This window comes from Drosophila suzukii, chromosome 3 (genome assembly GCF_043229965.1).
Source record: "Drosophila suzukii chromosome 3, CBGP_Dsuzu_IsoJpt1.0, whole genome shotgun sequence".
Taxonomy (NCBI): Eukaryota; Metazoa; Arthropoda; class Insecta; order Diptera; family Drosophilidae; genus Drosophila; species Drosophila suzukii.
The window spans coordinates 60,398,411-60,421,424 of NC_092082.1; the positions used below are offsets into that span (position 1 = coordinate 60,398,411).

Here is a 23,014-nt window from a genome sequence, read left to right on the forward strand (position 1 = left end):
TACGGTCAATGAAGTTTTTTTTTGCGTCAATTCGTGTGGCACCCATACATCGAGCTTCTTAGATTAATTTAGCCATTTTATCGCAATTTTCGACGACAGGCCTTCCGGAGCGTGGCGCATTTTCTACCACCTCTACGCCAGAATGAAGACGTTGAAACCATCGTTGTGGGGTGGAAATGGAAACTGTATCGGGTCCACAAACTACACAAATTTTATTGGCGGCTTGAGATGCATTTTTGTCTTTATCGTAGTAGTTAAGAAACAACAATCAATCAAACGCGTGTTAGCGCGCGAAAACAGCTTTTCAAAAAGGTATTGCATGACCCCATGCGACGAATAAAAGTAGAACTACGCGCTTGAATCTACAACTAGCGAAAATACCGCAAGACTTTTTTGACAGCTTATACTTTATGGGGTCCCGAAAGGTTTCCGTTACCTGTTACTTTACTTTTTACTCTACGAGTAACGGGTATAAATATCCCAAAAATATTGGCACACAAACTTTTGTGTTCGTTTTTTAAAGCCATTTAAGCTTATATCATAACAATAAATATACTTTATGGGGTCGGATATGTCTCCATATCGGAAATGTATATATACTGGATGGGGTCGCAAATGTCTCCTTTACTGCGTTGCTAACCTAAGACGGAAAATATAACATCCTCTGTAATGGTTAAAAAATCAGAAATGGATAAGGCCCCTTTACCTTGTTGAACAAGTATAACACCCAAGGTTATTGTAAAAAAAAGAAAAAAATCAAAATTCATAACAATGGGTCCGGATTCAAATTCATTTGTTTGAAAATAGAAAAATTTTATTAAATTATCAAAAGGGAAAAGTAGTATAAAAGATATAAAAGAACAATTAGTTTCTGCTACTAATGTAAATTTTTTGGGCCGTAGTTTCTAAATTAGCAAATCATATCAAAAAAATTACTTTTTTATTTGAACTCATTTCGTGTCAGAGAAATCCTAATAGAATATAATAAAGACTACATTCAAATTCAGAGTTTGAACTTACCATTGCTAAAATTAATTTAATAAAAATTTGAAAATCGAAACAAGTCTAACTGCAATTTCCAAGTTGAAGATTTCAAAATAGCCTAAGTGTAGCTTTTGTGGATAATGTGGTTGTTATTCAAAAGTTACTGAGTAAATTAAAAGTACGTAAAAAATATGTTCTTTAAAAACTAATATCAAAGTTTAGTTATCAACAGTTTAATTCTCGGCAGACGCATGCTCCATGCGCGTTCCTTGCTCTCTCAAAATACATACATTATATACATATTTGATATTTTCAACACATTTGATTTGTTATTGTTGCAGGGGTGGCTGGTTGTGTTTTCAGTTCAATTGATGTGGTGGTTAGATACATTGTTACAAAGCTATTTGAGTGCATTTTTCTATTTCTATGGATCTTCTGCTAACTTACATGCAATAAATGACTTTGTATGCATTACGCGGTTATCACAATTCCATTTTCATTTCAATTTCTTGTTGTTTTGTTTTTAGTTTTCATTTTCGGTCAATACAATTACCCTAATGTATATTGCAATAGTTTTATTGCTTGCATAGCTCTGTCAACTATGTTACGATAAATTATGAATTATAATCAGGCTTTTCAGTTATACAGCTAGAAACTTCGGGGATTGGTCTACAGTTATGCAAGAATAGTAGTAGAAGAATGCTTGTAACGTACTTCATATTCTCAGAAAAATTAAAATTAAAATTACGAAATTAAGCAGCTTTCTGCCAAAATGTCACATCTGACTGTTGTCCTGGGATACAGAAGCTGGAGCTCGTTGTGGCTCGACAAGAGGACTAGCTACTGCCGGCTTACCAGCACTTAACTTTGCCTTTACTTTAAGCAACAAAGCTTCGAAAGAGTCTTCCTGTACTTTCGGTGCTGGTGCCTCCTTGGGAAACACATACGAGTGGTAATTATTGATACCAGCATTATCTAAAACGAACAAATTAGGGACAAATTAAGTACGTATCATAGAGCATGAAACATTTCACTTACCCAAGTCAGCGTAGGATGCACGACAGAAAGCACGTCTTCCTCCAAAACTTATATCATACATGTTAATTTGCGAGTCTCTAGGACTCGTGTCGATGGCCGTGAATGCGTCCTGCGCTCTTTCGTAGGTGACAAACCCGTATTTCATTCTAATATAAAATATAATTAGTTGTGGTTTTAAATATTTGTTCAGACTTTTCCCTCTTACCCATTTTCTTTGTAATGTATTGTTATCTGTTTAATGCTTCCATAAGGCAAAAATTTTCGACGTAACAGTTCCTTTGTGGTCTCCTGCTCAATGCGACCGACGTAGACGATTCTTCGCTCCTCTACGGCCGGTTGCGAAACGTTACGATCGGTGAATCCGCGTCGATTGTTGTTATTAGGGCAGTTATTATTAGGGTAGCGCGAGCCAGACCTTGAACGCGAGCGGGAACGCGAGCTGCGTAGTTTGTTGTGCGGACTGCGGCTACGTTCGCGATCGCTTTTCTCGGAGCCGGAGCAGGATGAGGAGTCGCTGGCCCTCTTTTTGTTTTTGGAACGTCGCTTGTTGTAGCTAGTGCGACGTTGTCTGCGCTCGTACCTGCCTGCCTCTGAGTAAGATGAAGAGCTCACTGAGCTGCGATGGCGCTGAGTGCTGCGAGAAGAATAACCGCCGTTCCCAGTACTGCCTCCCAAAAATGTTGCTGCTGCATCCAAGTTACGCAGCTGCTCAATTGAATCGGATCGCGATCGAGATCTGTATGACACAGAACTGTTACAGTCTGAGGATGAGCCACTCGAAGAATTGGACACATTTGAACCCGAGCCATGGGGTCGTCGCTTGCGGTAATTACGTCGTGTACGTTCTCGAGACTTTCGTGTTGGAGGAAGCGACAAGAGTGGGAATTCCGGTTGCAGATCAGTTTGGGTGGCAATGGTTACAAGAGTTTTGCGCACCCGGTCTTTGGGCAAGTGCATAATTACCATGTCTTCGCCATGCTGAACATTTTTGTCAGTCGAACTCACAGCTTGTGTGGCAATGGACGGTATCGTCGCGAGGGTAGTGCTACTGGTTTGTCTGACAACTTCACTTTGTATGCTAGCAATTAGGGAGTTGCTTATGTTCTTAGTGGTATCTTGACCGTTAGATATGTTGTACAGCAAGACTGATGACTTTAAAAGAGAACGAGGGGAGGCCTTGCTTAATTGATTAGGCGGTATTGTTATGTCCGTATTGCAACTAACTGAAACTATTATAATCTCCTCATAGTCCGAGTGAAGTTTGTTGCTGGGTGGACAAATCACTGGATCGGGATCTTCAGTTTCCATACAATAGGTGTCCTTGACAATATCCTTAAGTGGCGGCAACTTAGTTACCCGTGGCACCTTGGCTGATACGCGAGAATCGATTATCTTTAGCTGTTGAGCCCGTTTCATCTCTAGCATGCGCAACACCTTGTTCTTGGCTACTGTAATCGGATCCATAGGCAAAGAAGTTTGTTCTTTACTGGGGCACTTCAGGCTGTTAACAATGTTCACTATTGCTGCTTTCTGAGGCGATGGCGTTGGCTTTAAAACAGGGGAAGGAGTGGAAAATTTGCTGGCCACTTCTAGTTTCGCCTGCTTTGCCGGAGTCGGTTTGCTTTTTACGTTGCCAACGCCGCCACATCGACGCTGTTTGTACTCTTCCAGATTTAACTTTCGCTTTGGGGCTGGTGTCAGCGTCGCAGTCGAGGTTATCGCGGAGGTTGGTTGTGCCGAAGATTTTTCTGGCGCACTTGCTGACACTGCGGCGTCTCTTTCCTGCTTAAGGAGGGAAAGGTTTTTTCCACCCAAGCCTAGACCTGTACATGGAATTTGGTTTGCTGGCGGCTGCTTGTTACTTAACAATTTTGAAGCCTCGTTCACTTTTTTGGGTGCTATCTTAGATGGCTTAGACAAGAAGGTCCCTCCAACCTTTCGCTTAAGAAAGTCACACTGCTTTTTATTGGGCACTAGGCAAATATTTGCAGGTTTCTGTTTGCTTACAGTTGGAGCTGCGAGTTGATGGGTCTCCTGTTGCATGGGTTTATACTGTGCGAAATTTGACAGAATCTTTTAATAATAATTTTTAATTAATAACTTAGCCTTACTTCTTACCTCTTTAACAATCTGCAAGGTCTTCTTGGGACACCAGGAAGGGTCCGCACTTACATTGTCCACATAGCTCAAATCAGTGGAATTTGGAACTGATTCCGTTGTCTGACCAGTTGCCCAAATAGTCTCATCCACATCGATAACATCGACAGTTTCAACGTCGATAATTGAGTCCGAGTCATAATCAGAGTCCCTTGCCTTGGCGGAATGAACTTTTGGTTTTACCACAGTCGTTGCCACGGATGGATATAAAACTGGGGTTACTACTGCATCAGTATTAGGCTTAGGTGATTCCTGTGCTTGCAGAGTCTCTTTTATGCGACAGGCGTTTAGATTTTCGGCAAAATCATCTTTGGTAATAAAGTCAGCTAAGTCAAAGTTATTGACGTCGATATTTAGTCCGAATGCATCTACTTCTGAGATAACTGTGTTTGTACTCAGCGTTCGTCCCTTGCGCTCGCTGGCGCTCTGCGGGGTGACGATTTTGTCATTGACGGGGAACAAACTTTGGTCCTGATCCTCGTTGCCAATATCATATTCGTCTTCGTAGTCGCTGGAATGCGACTCATAGTCACCAATCGATGAGCTGTCAGTGCGGGTCCGAAATGTGGAGGCACTGCACTGGCTCTGTGCGTCCTCCTCTTCTGTAAGACAGTCAATTCCAACATCTCCTCTGTCATACTCTACAATAGCGCTTATCTGACGCTGCTGCTCGTAGGCCACCTCGACGTCGCTGTCGGTGATGGCCTGGTAGACCTGTGCATTAAGCACGTTTGCATCTTGGTCGCCCAGCTCCTTTTCCACAAAGTCACTGTAGATCAGCTGTTCAAAGAATAAGTTTCGATAGAATCCGTGACCACTTGAATGCCTTTCAAAACAAAACCTACCAGATTCTTTCTGTTTTGCAGATCCTCCTCGCGGTTGGTGCCGAGGAGGGACTCATCTGTGGGCACAATGGGCAGAATACCGCTAAGTGTATCTGTCAGTTGTAAACTGGGAGTATTGCATGAGTTTGTGATCATTTTGTCAATAACAGACACTTACTCATCGTTAGATGACCAGAAATTCGGATCAGATTCGTATTTGGCGTAGTTTCCCTCAAAGGGATCTTCTTGGAAAACATTTAGCATTCGGGAATCCATAGCTGCTTACAAGTTCTTCAGCGTATACTGCAACTAAATAAAAACATATTAATTTGGGGCTCTTGAGGTCCAAATTAATCAAAGCAGCTTTTTCGTTATCAATCCAACCACATGTACGTTTTCAAAAGCCAAACATCAAATACATATAGGCCTGTTGGATAATTGACGTTTTAAACTCACATCGTATTAGATCTGATACCAAACGAGAAATGCCAAAAAAAGTGATAACAAGGCGTCAGCGCAAAGCTGCAGAGTCCAAGCGAAAAGCTGAAGAAGAAGCGCATCAGAAAGGACCTGGACCCTTACCAACGGGTGGTGTGAATCAATGTGATGAACCTCGAGTCGGAGGTGGCAAACCTTCCGACGCAATCCCAACTGTTCTTACTGCATCATCAGCTAGAGATTTAATGGTAAGCAAAAGAGCTGAAGAAATGCCTAAGGCGATTTTGGGTAGAAACAAGAAGGATGACAAGACAGAACTACTGACTTCGAACCAAGCTGGCGATAAATTACAGAATACGGAACAACCATGTGATGCTCTGCAAAAAATTCGAAAATCTAGTTATAGAAAATCATTTCTCTCGGAGGTCAAAAAAAGTGCCTTGAACTTGGAACAAGTTTTTACTACCTCTACTACCTGGTATGACCAGAATAACAAATCCCTTTCACAGGAATCAATGACAGCCAGTAAAGCGACTGACACTATTAATATTAGAACAGCTGCTAACTCGGTCTTCCCATTGGTATCCAAAATTTGCAAACAAATTAAGTCTCATTTGCATACGGTCCTTCCCAAGCGAAACGGTCTGGGGTCAAGTCCCCAACATCTAAGGGAAAAAGGAGCCCAGCGAACTCCAGATTTTCAGTTGAAGGTCAACGAGCTCATGAGTTTAAAGACGGACCCTTTGCTAGGATCGGGGATAAATATCCAAAGTGATCAGAACCTCGAAGGAGAAAGTTGGACCCCGGCTGTCCTTCCAATGGAGCCGAGATCGGAGACAAATCCGAGCTCTGGGTACGAACCACTAAAGGTCTTGGGCAACACGGGCTACTTTATTTTGACAGGCACCAATGCTCGGCAGGCCCTTCAGCTTACTGAACTTGCGAGAAAGAACGTTGATGTCCAATCATATTTGCAGCTACCATCCGAGATGATGGAACAAGTAGAAGAACAGCTAGTTGAGCTCGACAGAAACCGTGAACAAATTCTGGAGAAGATGCGTAATAAGCATACAATTCTGGCACTGCCACGAGCATCGCGAGAAAAGAAGCAGCAAAAAACAAAGAAACAAATCTAATCATTTTTAAGTCTTAATACCGTGAAACCAAATAAAAGGTCCAAAGAATGCAAACAAGCCTAAATCAATTCGATGTGTTATTAATTTGGTTTATTTTCCCGTTACTCGTAGAGTAAACGGATATATTGTCTTCGTTGGAAAGAAGTTAACAGGTAGAAAACTTTTTTGACCATACAACCAGAAAAATTGAGAGCGAAAATAACCGAGATCGATTCATCTTTTCACTTTTTTTCGATATCGAAACGAAAGCAAGGTTGAGTTTGGTTTTAGAGTCAAAAAAATCTCGGGTTTGAGGCTGTAGAAGGGGGACGTGAGGAGAAGGCATAGAAAAAATCGGAGCGGGAGGAGATGTATAATACATATAAGTAGGTGCCGGAGTTTCTTACGAGTGCCTTAGCAACATAGGGGATGTAATGTATCCGAATAACCTCAATAATGAAATGAAAACCGTTAGGATAAAATATACACAGTGTAGCTTTAAAAAATTGAGCACTTTTATTCAAGAATGGAATCTGGAAGCGAAAATCGACATGAAAGTCATCTCCAAATCGAGCTCGAAAAGAAAACAACCGATTTCCTGCAAGCATATCTTCATATATCTTGCACTCCCTTTAGCTTAGTAACGGGAATCAAACAGTCGAAGCCAACGACTATAGCTTTTTCTCTTGTTTTAAAGATAATTTTGAGTATTTCTTAAAAATGAAATTTCACTAATAGAGGGAACTATCCCAAATAATTCCAGTCTAATTTTCCCCACAGGTTAGTTTACACATATATTTTAAATTATTTGTAACCGTATAATAACATTAATAAGTAAAATGAACTACGGTAATACTCTAGATTAGAGGACTCACCCCCAAAACTCGCGAAAAAATTATCCTCGATGGACCGCGATTTCTTAAGAATTTACGAGCAAAAAGACATGGTTCGGACATGGTTCTCTTGTAATTAAATTTCAAAGTTCCCGGTTTTGCAAAAAAAAAGTGTGCCACTTAAATGTTACAGAGTTGCCATGGTTTTTATACAAAACAAAGTGACAACTCTGCTTTCAACGATTCAAGAGTAAATGTGGAGAAACATCAAAGCATCGACGTATTTAAATTTTTAAAATGTGTTACTGAATAAGAAGGCAATTTATGTTAATTTTACTATTATACATATTATATATATATTATATTATTATATATATATTATATTATTATATATATATTATATTATTATATATATAATATATAATTATATAATTCTTTTGTTTTAGGCGAGTAAAGACATCTGCTGAAAACTTAATGAGGTTGCCTGCAAATACTTTTCATACCAGCGATTTCCTGTGAGGAGCTTTAGTAAGTGGACAGATCCAGTCGAATCGTTACACAAGGCTTGAAGATAGATGTGGTGAAGAAGCAGATGTATATCAATAAAAACCAAACCATTTTTAACAGATCTCTAAGAATAAGATAATCTCTTGGTATCTCTTGCATGAAGTTAATTTCGGGATTTCAGAATAAAGTTTTTGTTTTAACATGAATCATATAAGTTTCGTTAACGTATTTTTATTTCTACTTATTTACTCTAAAATAAATATATCTTTTTAAACACCAAGATTTTTGTAAAAACATTGATTACTGCCATTTTTATTCAACATTCTCAAGGTTCCTGAAATGCTAAAATTTCTCAAAATGCAGTTCCAAGCTCCATAATTTTGCGAAATGCGAATATCATAGATACGATATTTCAAAAATTTTCGCTAACCCTTCTATATAAAATAGGCGCCAAATCAGCGAGAATCGTTGACTTGATCATGTATGTTGTCTGCCCAACTTTGGCATATTTGAACCGCTTGTTCCATTTACAATTATAAGAAAGTGACTACAAAATGTCGTAAAAAGTAGGACAAATTTGTATGCGATTGTAACAAATAAGAGTCGCCCGATTAGTGCCGTTTTAAACTGTATCTGCGTGCACATTTAATATATTTATTTGACGATGTTAACGACAATTGGGAACGTTTTCGTAAAGTAGTTTTCATTTTTGAATTTTTTTTGCTTTAAAGGTGGCTAGAAAGTAGCCGTAAAACAGCTGGAACGGCAACTCCGCGTGGCATCTGCAGTAGCCCCCTAAAACAGCACCCTTAAGACATCACCAGCAACAGATCAACAGGTTGGGAACTAGCGTTTGATCAACCTTATATTATGACAACGTTAATCGAACTTAAAACCAACTTCAAAAACACGGGAAGACGACAATAACAAACATGCGCACACTCCTCAGCGGGAAGAAGAAGCAGCCCGCACATGTGTTGCCCCAACCACGTGTAAGTGTGTGCCCGCGATGGGAGTGTGCGTAAATGCCGCCGCCACGCCATGTGCTTTTGATTTTTTACGAACAACAACCGAATCGAATACTTCTCGCAGGTCTTCACAAGCACCTTTCACATTTTGTCACATTTGTTTGGAAAGCTGTTTTCTTGGGGAGCTGCTTTGAGGCAACAGGCGAAATACAGAGCGGATCTCGTTCCAACTCGCTATCAGCAAACTTAAGGGTCCGCCGTGCAACATTACCTTCTGAAATCGCAACTGCTCGCAGCACAGGATCACTCTGTTATTAAAATGTGGGCCCACGCTAGCCGAATCGTTTCGTATTTGTTGCCGCCGTCTGTTTGTCCGTCTGCTTTAACCTCACATGTTCAGCGCCGCGTCTGCAGCACCCTCACAAGCACAGGCCTTATTCGGCCGACAGCCAGCAGCAGCCTTTATGCGTCTCCGCCACTCAAAGGACACCCACTGTTCAAGGTTGGCCAACGTCACTTCACCACAATGCACCCACAAACACTTTATCTCATGAGTCGGGAATCACACATTGCCCAAAATATGTTCACGTGGACCGACTTGTTTCGCGGCAGCGGAGTAAACAGTGTGGCCATTCATGAGTCTGCTGACAATCCTAAACCAAGTTCTGGCAAAAATACCGAGCAAGGGCTGGAGAAGTATGAATGGTCCTTATTTTAGCTATAACCGATGTCTTGGTGGTACATTTTATAGCTACTTATTTAAACATTCAACATTATTTACAGAAATACGTTTTATTTAATTTAATATCTGACCATGGCTTACGAAAATAAAGGTAGGGTATGGATATTCCTTAACTGTTGAATTGTTTAATTTTGGTCAGCTCTTTATCAGCTGATCCATACAAACTCCATTTTAAACCAAAGCTTTCCCCTTATATTATTAAAAAGCAATGGCAGCCCTGTAACTTCCTGTATCACCAGTATGCATTATTTACTTTAAAATCAATTTAAAAAGTATATATTTCTTATTATTTTATTAATAACTTTAGTCACTAACCTATGCTGATAAAAAAAGATAAGTTTTTACTTCCGAAAAATTTTAAAACAAGTCAGGGCTGCTAGAAAATTCAATAGGACCATTTGGGGTCGTGCCTTTGATTGCTTATGTTTTCTGTTAAATTTTTAACATTTCAGCAATTCAACAGTAGGGAATACTTAAAGAAATACAGCCGTAAGATTTTGTTGAAACTTTAAACCAATCGGTATATTTTGAAAATATCTGTCTGAAAACTAACCCGTCGATATCGATTAAAAATAATAGAGCATTATTATTATTATTAATATTATTAATCCTAACGCTTATTGGTGTCCAAAAGTGAATAAAAGCTGTTTACAAAACAAAGTATTTGCGCCCTTGGAAAAGAATACTATTGATAATTTAGAACGTGTTTATTTTATTCGAAAGTACTTTAAGGAGTAGCGGTTCACTGACTAACTCCTTTTTAACTGTCTGGCACAAGCATTGAATAGATTTAGTATACCGAGCCGAATAGGCTCTATTCCAATAAAGTACAAATCGGATAAAATGAAAACTTATAAAGATTATTATGTTGCGTATATACGAAAATGCCGGGCAACTACGAATCAATAAACGAAGATCCGGAGCAGTTTAACGACGCTTGACACTGGTCCATTCACCATCATCGGCGGCTTTGTTCTCTAAAAAATATAAAATGTTATGAATGTGTCCCCTTAACCTGGCGGTAAGTCATAAATTAGGGTGGGTCGATTTGGATGCCTGAAAGTCGTACGATCTGTCACTTTTTTAGGCCCCATACTAATCGACATGCCCTACTACTCACCCTTGTCTTGGGGTTGATCACGTTTGGCTGCGGGCTTTTCCTCGCGAGGTGCAGGAGCCGTACGCCAGTTGCCGCCTCCGCCGCCACTGACTGCTTCTTTAGGAGCAGGTCCGCGAAGATCCCCTCGTGCGTCGCGCACATCACGATCGCGCCGTTCGCCAGTCGTACGGCGATTTTCACGATCACCCTGACGTGGTGCGTCGCGCCAGTTGCCGCCAGTCTCGCGCTGAGGCTCTTCAGTACGACGTGGGCCTTCGTTGCGACGGAATCCACCGCGGTCATCTCGATCATCTCGCTCCCGGCGCGGTCCATCGTCACGGTCACGGCGAGGTCCATCATCCCTATCCCGGCGAGGTCCATCGTCCCTATCCCGGCGAGGTCCGTCGTTGCGGAAGTCGCGCTCTCGCTCTCCGCCACGTCGCCACTTGTCGTCCCGGGATTGGGGAGCTCCACTGTCTTTGGGGACAGCAGCACGCTGGGAATCTGGCTCACGTCGTACGCGCCATGAGGAGTCCGCTCCTTCGTTGTCCTTGCGATCACGGTCTCCTCCACGTTCCATGCGTTCTCCACCACGTTCGACGCGGTCTCCGCGTTCGATGCGCTCTCCTCCACGCTCAATACGTTCGCCTCCACGCTCTATACGTTCACCTCCCCTCTCGATACGTTCCCCACCCCGGTCGTTGCGATCGCTGGCCGCAGGCGCAGCTCGACGCCACTCCCCGGCACCGCCGGCAGAGGCACTTGGACGGTCACTTCCACGGGGACGCCAGGTGTCGCGTTCCTTCTCGGTGCGTTCGCGCTCCACGACCACCTCCCGGGCTAGACGCTCACGGTCTTCCTTGATTTTGCGCTCGGCCTCCTCCTCCTTGGCACGCTGCTTTTCGTACTGTGCGCGCCGCTTCTCGTCCTCGGCCTCACGCTCTAAACGGCGGGCCTCTGCTGCGGCGCGTTCCTCGGCAGCCTGAGCCAAGCGAATCTCCTCCTCTTTTCGGAGACGCTCTTCCTCCTTTTCGCGAATAAAAGCCTGGCGGCGCTCTTCTCGGCGTCGAACAATGCGGTCAGCCAAGCGTTTTTTGCGCTCCGCCTCCAGGGCAATCTCGAACTTCTTGAGCTTTTCAACATAGAGAGAAGCACGTTCCTTCTTAAGCGCCTCGAGGAATTCATCCCGGTCGGGATACATACGTTTGAGACGCTCCTGCTGGCTGACAGCGTCCTTCCGTTCGGTGATGGCATTCTCAATGCGCGTCTTCTCGGTAGCCTCCCAGAACTCCTTGTCCTTAACCTGCTTTTCGGCCAAGTATTTTTCAAAAAGCGGAATCTCCTCCAGGCGTTTGGCACGCTCAAAATAGTCGATTTTCTTCTCCTGCGATTTGAGCTTTGATTGCAGTTCCTTGGCCTCGCGCTGCAGTTCCTCGCTCTCCCGCTTAGCGATCTGCTCGGCGTCCAACTTCTTGATGCCTTCCTCGTCCAGCTTGGAGAGCATCTTCTTTCCGTGGGCCGTTTGCGAGATTTGCTGCACCTTTTCCTTCAGACTCTTCTCCCGGATGGCTTGGATCTCGTTTTGATGGCGCTTGCGCTCCCGCTCTTCCTGCTCTTGCTCGAGGCGCTTCTGCTCGGCCAGTTTTGCCTTGCGCGATTCTTCCTCCTGGCGCCTGGCCTCCTCTTCCTCGCGTGCATTGTTTTGCTTCTCGATGTATTCCTTTCTGTCCTCGATGATCTTTTGGCGCTGAAGGATTCGCTGATGCTCGCGATCCTTGATCTCGTGGTAGTGGTGCACCATCTGGGTGCGGAGCTTGGCCCTCTGGTCCCGTTCACGGTTTGGATAGACGATGGAAACAGCCCTTGTCAGCACGGTAGACATGTTAACCAACTGGGAGCGAATCTGTTCCGACGGCATGGACTGCAGTGCAGGCCCGTCGGGTCGGTACTCGCGCTGGCTTTCGGTCAGATCAGTGCCAAAGTAGATGCTGTTCTTCTGATGGTCGATGCGGATCTGCATGTCGTTATGTCGCACCGACTCGACCAGTAGCTTTTCTAACTCAAAAATGTTGCAGAAGCTGGCCAGCTGCAACAGACGCTGAAACTGGATGCTTTCATAGACCTGAGAGATCTGACGAATCAAACGCATGATGGTGACGTCTTTCAGGGACTGGATGTAGGGAGTGAGTAGAGTGTTCTCGGGACCGCCCTCAATGACGTCTACAATAGACTGAATGCGCTTGCACAGGTTTAGTGGGTTAAAATCCACCTCCAGCCAGTTGTACAGATTGCGGAAGTCCTCCGATACGAGTTGGGGAACATTTAAGCGTACCTTAAATTTGCTTGGATTAGTAACAAGTAATTTTTAAGATATGCGATACATACCACTTCGCGAATAAGCGAAACTCGGGTGGGCGGCTGGGGAAGACCCAGGAGCACGGCCAGTTTCTGTGCCTTTTCCAGGGGGCTCTTGTCCGCCTCGATGAACCTGTCGAACTCTGGATGGGCCGAGGGCAGCGGAATAGAAAGGGTAGCCAGGAGGACATGGGCAGCCATGCGCTGCAAATCGTCCTTGGTCAGGTTCTTCTTCAGCTCGCGCGTTAGCTGAAAGAGCTTCAGCAGGGCTGCAGCGTGGAAGAGCTGGTTTCCCGCCTTGCTGAAGACCATGGCCAACTTCTGGTAGTAGTTTGCCATGGTCTTGGGCACGGGCGTCTTCTTGGACAGGGCCATCAGACCGTGGATATCCTCGATTGCCTTGTAGGCCTCCTGCCACAGCTCCATCTGAATGGCAGAGTCGAGCAGGTATAGCCTGGTGTCCAAACATAGCTGCTGCGTCTCCACCTTGTTGATCGAGACACCAGTGGTCTGGTTGCTGCTCTTGCAGATGTCCTCCAAGTGCTTGCGCAGCTTGTCGCACAGGCGCCGGAACTCGCTTTTGCGGTTGTACTTGAGACAGAACTGGAAGGCCATCCGGGCGATGTCGTGGTACAGCGCCTCGCAGTGGGTATTCACGCGGAGCAATTCCAAGCACTGGCAGTAGGACTCCCAAAGAAACTTGACCCACGGCAGCAGGATGGTGCGGTCGGAGCGGTCCTGGGCGTCCTCGCCGCACACGGCGCTCATCAGGATGCTCTCGGGCGTGGCAATATTGTCCAAGTCATCCAGCTCCAGGACGGCCACGGCCGCTGAGGACTGCGCCTGAGCGGCCTCCGTGTGCTCCTCTGCCATCTTTAGGTAGCCGCGGATTACGTTCTCCAGCGAGTTCACGTTTACCAGTTGGAACATGTTCCGGTACTGGAAGAGTCCCTCCTTGGCGATGTGCGACTTCTTGAGTTCCACGCACAGGTACAGGTACTTGAACATGAGCGGCTCGATAACCGTCTCCGAGTAGGCATAGTTCCATCGCTTGTTCCGGAACACTTCCTGCAGAGTGTCCAGCGCCCTCAGCGGCTTGCCCACCTCGATGAACTCTGCGGCGAAAAGAGACGCGTCGTATTAAGAGAGCGCAGTTGCGGGGCCACGGCTGTTCTCTTCGGTCACCGCATGGAAAATTTTCAGCACACTCACCATTGGCTCTTTTCAGAGCATTTTCCGGGCGTTGCGTGTAGCGAGCCATCTTCAATTGCTTGAATTACTTGCGGCGGCACTTGAAATTGATTTCGTTAACAGGTCTAGACGGTTTTCAGACCTGAAGCTGCGGAAAATTGTTAAAATCTTCGGCTCGCCTACGTGTGGCCTGCGGGATTTATGCAAAATGGCCGAGTTGACGGCTCGCATGGCTGCACCCAGCCGATGTTATCGATAGTGCGTATCGGCACTCGATAGTTTACCATTTTGGCCCGGCCGCACGACAACCCTTCCCGATGTAAACAAAAACACGCGGAGAACTCGGATGTGAATCCGCCCAAAAAACTAAAATTTAAATGACCAGCTATAGAAAATACATCTTGTGGTTCGCCCAGGAGCATGTCGACTTTCGAGTTCAGGAGTTCGACTCGCTCGTTAAAATGTTCGGACTCCAGGTCCGGAGGCTCACTGAACAGACCTTGGTAAATTTGAAATTCTAGACTAATATTTTAAAATTTAATTTATTATAAACAAGACTTAAAGCCCATTTTGAAAAGCCAGTGAGGAGACATTTCCGACCACATAAAATGGTATTTATGTATACATTAAAGTGGACTTTTTAAACTCTTGCAGAGGGGTATAATGATTTCAGCCAGACGTTTCCCCATTAAGTACATATATATGTATGTATATATGTATGCATATTATTGATCAGCATCACTGGACAAGTCGATCTAGCCATGTCCGTCTTTTTAAAGCTATTTGGATAAAACTCTCAGAAAAGTCTTTTTCTTTTCGGAAAGATACTGAGAGAAAATATAATAAGTTATGTAATTATTTATAATTAGGAAAGAAACTACGTTATTTTAATGCCCGTTACTCGTTGAGTAAAGGAGTATATGTATTACATTCGTTGGAAAGTACGTAGCAGGTAGAAGAAAGCGTTTCCGATTTAATTTTTAATAGATGATCAAATTTCGACACTTTTTGGGATTAAGATAGATTTTGATAATGAAAAAAAATTGCATTTTTTTTGACAAAATGCTTAAAAATATGGGGCTAGACAGGTTTTATCGTGGGCGTATGTGCGTTAGAGTATGCGTGGCACCCTTTCTGAAATAATGTTGCACTGTCCCAGAAGCTCAAGAATCTGCATGCCAAGTCCAAACTAACTTTTATAGTTTCCGAGATCTATTAATTTATGGGGTCGGAAACGCTTCCTTCTACCTGTTACATACTTTCCGACGAATATAGTATACCCTTTTACTCTAGGAATAACGGGTATAATAAAAACACCCCTTAACGATGTAAGGGATCGTGACGATCGCACCTCAACTTACAAAAGTTCTGATATCAAATTATGTGACGAAAAATTCTACAAGCATTTCATTTCAATAAATACACTTTCAAAATTTTTCTAATTCAACACGCTGCAATAGGGTAGCGAGAAGATTAAATATTTGGCTGGAGCGGGCAGAACGGGAACATTTTGGGAAGTATACTTATTTAGTTGAATTTACAATCATTTTTGGTCACATAATATAATATCAGAACTTTTGTAAGTTGAAAATGCGATCGTCACGACCCCTTACCTCGGTAAGAGGTGTTTTAATTTGATATATATGTAGACTACATTGTGTATAGTAAATTGTAAGCTACAACTTAGCAAACTTTGCAAATTTTTCAACAATTTAGTGACTGTAAAGCGTCTATCCAAAATAAACAGAGACATGTACCATTTTAAAGTCCGAAGGCTACTACTACATTTTCACAATTAAATGCAAATTTGCTGCGACAATTCGATATTAACAAGTGATACACCATTGGGAAGGAAAAGCCATGAAAGTGTAAACGTGAAAATGAAGAAAGTTGGAGCTGTTGGGTAGGTTTGCATAACTCTTCCAGATTATCAGCCTAATTGTATTTTTGCCGAAGACACGCGTCGAAAAAAACCGTAAGAAGTAACGTTTGAAAGTTATTATTAAAAAAATATGCAATTTTTACCAGTTTAGAACAACTAGCTCTGCCTGAGCATTGCATTTTGATTCTAATCCAAACTCTATTTTAAGGTCATGGAAATATTTAAATGGTGTTAAAAAGGCCAATTTAAGAAACTTTTAGTAACACTTTTGGAAAACAGCTATAAATAGATAGCCAAATAAATACTATGTCTTAACGCAATAGTCATGTGCAAAAGTTCTTAAACAACAGTTGCGCCTCGACTATCAGACACCCGTTACTTAGCTAAAGGGATCTCAATGGAGATAAAAATACGCAAGCAGAAAAACGACCCTTTTTTGCAAAGCGCCTCCCAGCGGCAATTACAATAATTATTAATGAATTAATAACTTAATGAATTGTCCGATTTTGTAGACAGGTATTGATGAACAAAGCAAATTCCCATTTACACTAACAGAATCTTAGAAATGTGGGCAACAGACAGATTTTAGAGTTATAGTGGGCGTGGTAAATTTTTTTAGGTTTATCGAAAGATATAGACCAAATCAATACATGTTAACTTTGTAGCTTTTATAGTTTCCGAGATCTCAGCGTTCCTACGGACAGCCGGACATGACTACATTAACTCGGCTAGTCATCCTGATCAAGGGTGTATTTACTTACTTTATAAGGTCGGAAACGCTTCCGTCTACCTGTTACATACTTTTTTACTCTACGCGTAACGGGTATAACGAAAAACCAATGGATTGTAAATAAACCATGTTTACGCATTTTTATTTTGTAGAAACCCTTTTGGTTGGTCGAGTTCCGAGACAAGGAGGCTGCCCTGAAATACGCTTCCCGATCTGTTTTACTACGCGCGATTTTCGAGCTCTACGCCCACGCCAACAACTTAACCGAATTTCACGAGACGCTTCGGAATCACGTAGACACAAACCGACACGCGCTGGCAGGATATTTCCGACCAGATACCAGCTTCAAGATCGTGGTGGAGACTTACAACAAGCACTTCAGCCAGCGGGAAAAAGTCGCGAAAATCGAGTCTATGGATTATTTACCGATAGAAGGAACGGTCAACTTGAAGAATCCCCAGGTTGAGTGGTGGTACATCGAATTTTGGGGCCTGGATCCCACAGATGTGCCGCCCGAACCTAAGGACATTCTATTTGGCCGACTGTTGGCCTCTGGTCAGAGGCATCTTATCAAAGACCTGTCATTAAAGCAGCGAAAGTTCATCGGGAACACGAGCATGGACGCCCAGCTGAGCCTGCTGATGGCCAACCAGGCAATGGTGCGCGAAGGTGACCTTGTATTCGACCCCTTTGTTGGCACGGGCTCGCTTTTGGTAAGCGCGGCAAAGTGGGGCGGCTATGTCCTAGGAGCCGATATAGACTACATGATGGTGCACGCTCGCTGCCGACCTAGCCGCATTACTCAGAAAGTGCGTGAGAAGGACGAGAGCATCAGGGCTAACCTAAAACAGTACGGTTGCGCGGATCGCTACGTAGACGTGGTGGTTGCGGACTTCTCCAACCGATTGTGGCATCCTCGCATATCTTTCGACAGCATCATAACAGATCGTAAGTCAACATTTTACCGCACTTTAAAATGTGTATAAATGGACTCTTATTCTTTTTAGCTCCTTACGGAATACGCGAGGCCACAGAAAAGGTGGAGACTAAGAACAGCTCCAAGGACAACTCTAGAAGAGAGGACATGGTGCATTATCCGTCAACGTCGCACTACTCCTTGCAAAGTCTTTACGGAGACTTGCTGGAGTTCGCTGCGAGGCACTTAAGACTAGGTGGTCGCCTTGTGTGTTGGCTGCCTTTCCACCGCGAGGACTACGACCCCAAGATGGTCCCACATCATCAGTATTTGAATCTGTTGGCCAACTCAGAGCAGCCATTAACTGGGAACACTGCACGACGCTTGCTCACCTACGAAAAATGTTCCGAGTACAGTTCGCCAGACCGGTCGTTGGCAAGCGCTACACAGATGTCCACGCTCCCACAGGACTTTAGGGATCGATACTTTAACAACGATCTGGAGTCACGCAAGGACCGTCGAATGCGAAAGGCTGAGCAGCGGGAACAGGGCCGTGTCGAGATGGAAGCGCGTGGAAAGATTCCCTCGAACGGGCGTTCTAAAAAATGTAGCCTTAACAAGGCTCGTTTTAACTGATAATTTTATATTTATTAAATATAAAGAAACGAATATAAATATTTATACCCGTAGATGACATGGTATAATGTATTCGATTAAATGTATGTATGTAACAGGTGGAAGGAACCGTTTCTGACCCTATAAAGTGATCAGGATCACTAGCCGAGTGCCTCGACATCATATAACCGTATTCAGGTAACCATTTTAATCAATCACTATGGACGGCAGACCACGTAGGGACGAAGCGCACCAGGAGAGTGTGTGAAGGCGACTACTATATAGAGCCGCAGAATTAAAAATCTGTGGTTTCAAAATAATACTTTGTAAGCTAAGGTAATCTTTCTCTCGGATTATTTAGATTAACATTACAAAGTTATACAAAGTCATATACGCCTTTAGAGACTTGAATTCGCTAAAACCTACAAAAATCATCCCGTTGAGTTCTGGAGAAATGTTATTTTCACTGACGAGTCAAAATATAACATATTTGGATCGGATGGCCGTTTTAGGGTTTGGCGGCGACCTGGAGATGCCTATAAACCAAAATATACGATTAAAACCGTAAAGCACGGTGGAGGAGGAGTAATGGTTTGGGGTTGTATGGGCTCTGCAGGCGTCGGGAACATAGAATTCATTGACGGAGTTATGGATCACAAAATGTATATCGAGATCATTAAAAGGAACTTAAAGCAAAGCGCAGATAAGCTTGGAATTGGATCATCTTTTTACGTTTACCAAGATAATGATCCAAAACACAAGGCCTTAAGTACTCGCCTACGGCTACTGTATAATGTTCCGCCACCTGCTTAAACCACCTCCGCAGAGTCCCGACCTAATCCCCATAGAGCACGTATGGAATCAACTTGAGAAAAACATAAGTGGTCGCGAGATTCGCAATAAGTCGGATCGAATAAATCAGCGCTACAGGAGGAGTGGAACAAAATGGACCCATCTTATCTGGAAGCATTAGTTTCATCCATGCCAAGACGACTTAATGAAGTCATTAATATAAAGGAATACGCCACGAAATATTAAATTTAATTAAAAACGGTAAAATTAACTTTTTAGTTAACTTTATAGAAGGTGTATCATCACTTTTGTGGAACAAAATGTATTAAGTTTTTAAGTTTTTTTCGAATTTTTAATTAAACTATGGGAAAAAGTTGTTGTATTAATTTGTAATATTATTAATATTGTTGAAATATACAACATGGCATCCTTACTTTTTTTGTTTATATTTCAATAAAGGAGTTATTGTTAACTAAAGTATAAAAAGTCTGCTGTAGCATGAACTAAGTGGCACACTGTATGTTAGCCATCCGTGGTCACACGAGTTTTTAAAGAATCACTGCCCATCAAGGATGTTTAATTCTCGGTTTTAGGGACTAGCCTTCTATAAAGGCAATTACAAACTGTTGTTGAATTTTTAAGAATGCTTATTTTTTTATGTTTTTATAGCACAAAACTTAAAACATTAGAATAGGCTACTTTTCCATGGAAAAACATTTGGTCCTCAGTTCTTAAGAAACCGCGGGCCATCGAGGGTAATTTTTTCGCTGTTCTGCACTATTACCAAGTGTTATATACATATCAGAATTTGAGGATTCCCAGACAAGTTTTTGAGAAGATATCAAATAAGTGGTAAAAAGAGCTTGATATAATTTTATAACTATTGTATTAGTTATAATTTAGAACTACATATTTTATTTAGACACTTTAACCATAGGCATCGTGATTATGATATTGCATTATATTTTCAGCGACATATACATATAGCACATATGTACATATTTGTAGCGGTAGTTCTTTAGAAACTATAAGGCTACACTCAAAAAATTATTTTCCTTAAATATACACTCAAAATAAAATTATCGTTATAAAAAAGAGCTTTGGGGGAGGGGGATCGGAAATATAGACAATATTGATTGATTAATAATTTGTCTTTTTGAAACTAAATTACATAAAGAAATTGTAATGGCGATTTTCTAAAATATAGGGTTAATTTTATTTTGAGTGTATTCATGTTTTCCGACCTGATGACTGGCGGCGACTTAAGATATCATTTACAAAACCCAGTAAGTTCGTATTGATTCTTTCGTTTCTTTTGTGATTGGAAACTGGAAGACTGGAACGACTGCACGTTCAAAACGGCGATGTTGGTTAAAACGTGATTTAAATTTTAAATCGGACCAGTCATTATAAAGCTTTAATCTAATAATAATCAATATTTTGCAATTCAATCGAGATTGCACACCAGAGTTGCTTTAAGCATACTCTGGTCGGCATAAGTATTTTGACAAAACAAAAGGTAAATATACTCATTACTCGAACTATCTTCTTGTAAACTATGGCATCAATGGAAAGGTAATATAAATGTCGTTACAATACATTTCTTAACCCATTCAGTACTTATTGAAAAGGACGAATTTGTGTAAGCATCTACTTTTTAAACTTTTTTCCTCGACTTGAAAACTTAAATTTTTTGATGCAAAATATTTCTCCAAACAAAAATAATAGTAACTGAAAAAGGGTTTTTCAAAAATCATTTTGCTTATATTTTTTATGACTTTTGAAGATGACAATGTCGGAAAAAATTTGTATGAAAAAAAGAAAAATAGGGCTCAAATTCATGTTTCTAAACATTTTCAAAAAATCATAAAAAATATAAGCAAAATGATTTTTGAAATATTCTTCTTGCAGTTACCCCGACCCCTCTCGCACTCCCTTAAGCTGAGTAACGGGTATCTAATAGTCGAGGCCATTAACTATAGCGTTTTCTCTTGTTCTATTTTTATTTTACTTAGTTTTTTTGTGTGCGTTTTTAAAAAGCTTATAGCTTATATATTATTCGAATTCGCCATTAAAATGCGACAAATTTTTGAAACTCACGAAAACTCTGAACTAAATTTAAGGAAGGTCCCCAAAAAAAAAAATGTTTAGGGTTAGTTTTTCCATTTTTTTATATTTATAGTGATTTAAACGGAGCTGCTTGGTTTCACATTTTCCCTTTTCAGCCTAGATTTGATGCTGTTTCTCCTCTAGATACACGGAAGATCGCCTTAAAAATCGCACAAAAGGTTTGAAAATGGATAGTGGTGTGGTTGTGGTGGTGGCCTTATGCATTGTACATTGCACATTTAACTGAACGGCCCTCAGGGAGCCAACACTTTTTTTTCTTTGTTTTTTAAACAATATTTCTTAGTTAGGTCTTGAAACACAAAATTTGACCAAAGTTCCATAGGATTTTTTAGAACATTTTTTATAAAACCAAGCTCAAATCGCTTTTGGTCCCCATTTTATGGCGATTTTGTAAACATAAGGGCGAAAAGTTGGTTTTTTAGGCCGAATTAAAACATTTTTATGAGTGTAATTTTGGCTGTTTTCATAGACTAAAAGTATTTTTAACCATCTGTCTTGCAGGTGCTTGCTTAGTTCCTAATTATCTACATATTAAAAGAGATGTGAAGTAGTCAATAGTCAATATACCCTTTTACTTTACAAGTATCGGGTATACCTACATACGTATTACAAAGCACGAACAAATTTTACATTTTGGTAACTTCCATGTCAAATAACTTTGTTAATCCTAACATCCTAAAGGCTGTTTAACAGATTCCATGTTGATAAATTGTTTGTGTGTGTGGACAGCTTATAAAATTCAACTAATTAATAGTTTGGGGAACACCCTGAGTGCATCAGATCAGAAAAATCGATCCATAATTCAAATAGCTTAACTTTGTTTTATGTACAAAATAAGTAGCATACTAATAGTTATTTTACTTCTGAACTTTTTGTTACTTTGCCTTCGGTCTGATCCTGCAGGCGGCATTCAAACACATTGGCGAAGCTGCTCAGGAGTGCGTCGCTGGCCTCCTGGATGGGGACATGTCTGTCCAGCTCCTGGCTCAGCGAGGTCACACCCTTGCCCTCAATTCCGCAGGGCACAATATGCTCGAACCATCGAAGGTCCGTGCAGCAATTGAGGCCAATGCCGTGCGTGGTGACGTAACGGGAGCCGTGGACACCGATTGCGCAGATCTTTTGGTTGCCCACCCAGATGCCGGTCTCCTTGGTTGTGGTGGCATTGGGAATACCCAGCTGGCGGCAGGCTTCGATGACCGTCCGCTCTAGCGTGGCCACGTACCAGCGCATGCTCGCTTTGAACTGGCGCAGGTGCAAGATGGGGTAGGCCACCAACTGGCCGGGGCCGTGGAACGTGATCAAGCCGCCGCGATCCGTGCGATGGAAGTCGGCTCCCAGCCGGCGGAGTCGACGCTCATCCTCCTCCGTGTAATCCTTTGTCCTCAGGCCGACTGTGTAGACGGGATCGTGCTCCTGCAGCACCAGGTAGTTTCGGAACTCCGAGGGTGGGTCCAGAATCTGGGTAGACTTCGCCAGGCGTTGCTGCAAGTGCATTCCCTCCGAGAAGCTATGGCGTCCCGCTCGTACCACGGTCACCAGGGGTCGGCTCGATGACATGTTTTGACTTTTTAACAACTAAAACCATTCTGCTTGGTTTAATATTTAAATAATACTAGCTTAACAAAAATACTAATAGTCTTCGGGTCCTATCGATAAGTTCATCGATATATCGGCTTGATGTGCAGACTTGTTGCA

The 23,014-nt window shown here is 42.3% G+C and overlaps 5 protein-coding genes and 1 long non-coding RNA gene across 7 annotated transcripts; 3 read left to right on the top strand and 3 right to left on the bottom strand.

Annotated features, from left to right (window-relative positions):
• Window positions 1–1,201: 1,201 nt before the first annotated feature.
• On the bottom strand, window positions 1,202–9,497 carry srl (PGC-1 family member spargel). 2 transcript variants are annotated; one of them, XM_065865413.2, is made up of 7 exons: window positions 9,136–9,497; window positions 5,182–5,306; window positions 5,025–5,130; window positions 4,141–4,959; window positions 2,228–4,074; window positions 2,023–2,168; window positions 1,202–1,959 (listed from the first exon to the last, which is right to left on the bottom strand). In XM_065865413.2, exons 2-7 carry the CDS (start codon window positions 5,277–5,279, stop codon window positions 1,760–1,762), a joined length of 3,216 nt encoding a protein of 1,071 aa, XP_065721485.2. In that variant the 5' UTR covers window positions 5,280–5,306; window positions 9,136–9,497; the 3' UTR covers window positions 1,202–1,759. The 2 variants fall into 2 exon arrangements, with proteins under 2 accessions (XP_065721485.2, XP_016932337.4); XM_017076848.4 differs by having other exon boundaries at window positions 5,182–5,312.
• LOC108011653 (uncharacterized) lies at window positions 5,332–6,683 on the top strand. Its single transcript, XM_065865229.2, has one exon. The coding sequence runs from the start codon at window positions 5,489–5,491 to the stop codon at window positions 6,575–6,577; it is 1,089 nt and encodes a 362-aa protein (XP_065721301.2). The 5' UTR covers window positions 5,332–5,488; the 3' UTR covers window positions 6,578–6,683.
• LOC136117018 (uncharacterized) lies at window positions 8,633–10,525 on the top strand. Its single transcript, XR_010654191.2, has 2 exons — window positions 8,633–8,888; window positions 8,989–10,525. It is a non-coding gene; the product is annotated as an uncharacterized lncRNA (long non-coding RNA).
• eIF3a (eukaryotic translation initiation factor 3 subunit a) lies at window positions 10,295–14,422 on the bottom strand. The gene is made up of 4 exons (XM_017076823.4): window positions 14,273–14,422; window positions 13,091–14,175; window positions 10,727–13,037; window positions 10,295–10,583 (listed from the first exon to the last, which is right to left on the bottom strand). The coding sequence occupies exons 1-4, from the start codon at window positions 14,319–14,321 to the stop codon at window positions 10,534–10,536; spliced, it is 3,495 nt and encodes a 1,164-aa protein (XP_016932312.3). The 5' UTR covers window positions 14,322–14,422; the 3' UTR covers window positions 10,295–10,533.
• Window positions 14,304–22,941, bottom strand: Lipt2 (Lipoyl(octanoyl) transferase 2). The gene has a single exon (XM_070996929.1). It carries the CDS (start codon window positions 22,874–22,876, stop codon window positions 22,169–22,171), a length of 708 nt encoding a protein of 235 aa, XP_070853030.1. The 5' UTR covers window positions 22,877–22,941; the 3' UTR covers window positions 14,304–22,168.
• LOC108011635 (tRNA (guanine(10)-N(2))-methyltransferase homolog) lies at window positions 14,593–18,483 on the top strand. Its single transcript, XM_017076824.4, has 3 exons — window positions 14,593–14,754; window positions 17,016–17,811; window positions 17,871–18,483. The coding sequence occupies exons 1-3, from the start codon at window positions 14,629–14,631 to the stop codon at window positions 18,413–18,415; spliced, it is 1,467 nt and encodes a 488-aa protein (XP_016932313.4). The 5' UTR covers window positions 14,593–14,628; the 3' UTR covers window positions 18,416–18,483.
• Window positions 22,942–23,014: the final 73 nt, after the last annotated feature.

Bases quoted from the DNA above. Each gene is read 5' to 3' on its own strand.
- srl (XM_065865413.2), bottom strand. From the start codon at position 5,279: ATGGATTCCCGAATGCTAAATGTTTTCCAAGAAGATCCCTTTGAGGGA. The intron at 5,131-5,181 runs GTAAGTGTCTGT...CAATACTCCCAG, and splicing joins TTCTGGTCATCTAACGATGA to TTTACAACTGACAGATACAC. The intron at 2,169-2,227 runs GTAAGAGGGAAA...ATTTTATATTAG, and splicing joins ATACATTACAAAGAAAATGG to AATGAAATACGGGTTTGTCA.
- LOC108011653 (XM_065865229.2), top strand. From the start codon at position 5,489: ATGCCAAAAAAAGTGATAACAAGGCGTCAGCGCAAAGCTGCAGAGTCC.
- eIF3a (XM_017076823.4), bottom strand. From the start codon at position 14,321: ATGGCTCGCTACACGCAACGCCCGGAAAATGCTCTGAAAAGAGCCAAT. The intron at 14,176-14,272 runs GTGAGTGTGCTG...TTTTCGCCGCAG, and splicing joins TGCTCTGAAAAGAGCCAATG to AGTTCATCGAGGTGGGCAAG. The intron at 10,584-10,726 runs GTGAGTAGTAGG...TATATTTTTTAG, and splicing joins TGATCAACCCCAAGACAAGG to AGAACAAAGCCGCCGATGAT.
- LOC108011635 (XM_017076824.4), top strand. From the start codon at position 14,629: ATGACCAGCTATAGAAAATACATCTTGTGGTTCGCCCAGGAGCATGTC. The intron at 14,755-17,015 runs GTAAATTTGAAA...TTTATTTTGTAG, and splicing joins GGCTCACTGAACAGACCTTG to AAACCCTTTTGGTTGGTCGA. The intron at 17,812-17,870 runs GTAAGTCAACAT...TATTCTTTTTAG, and splicing joins CGACAGCATCATAACAGATC to CTCCTTACGGAATACGCGAG.
- Lipt2 (XM_070996929.1), bottom strand. From the start codon at position 22,876: ATGTCATCGAGCCGACCCCTGGTGACCGTGGTACGAGCGGGACGCCAT.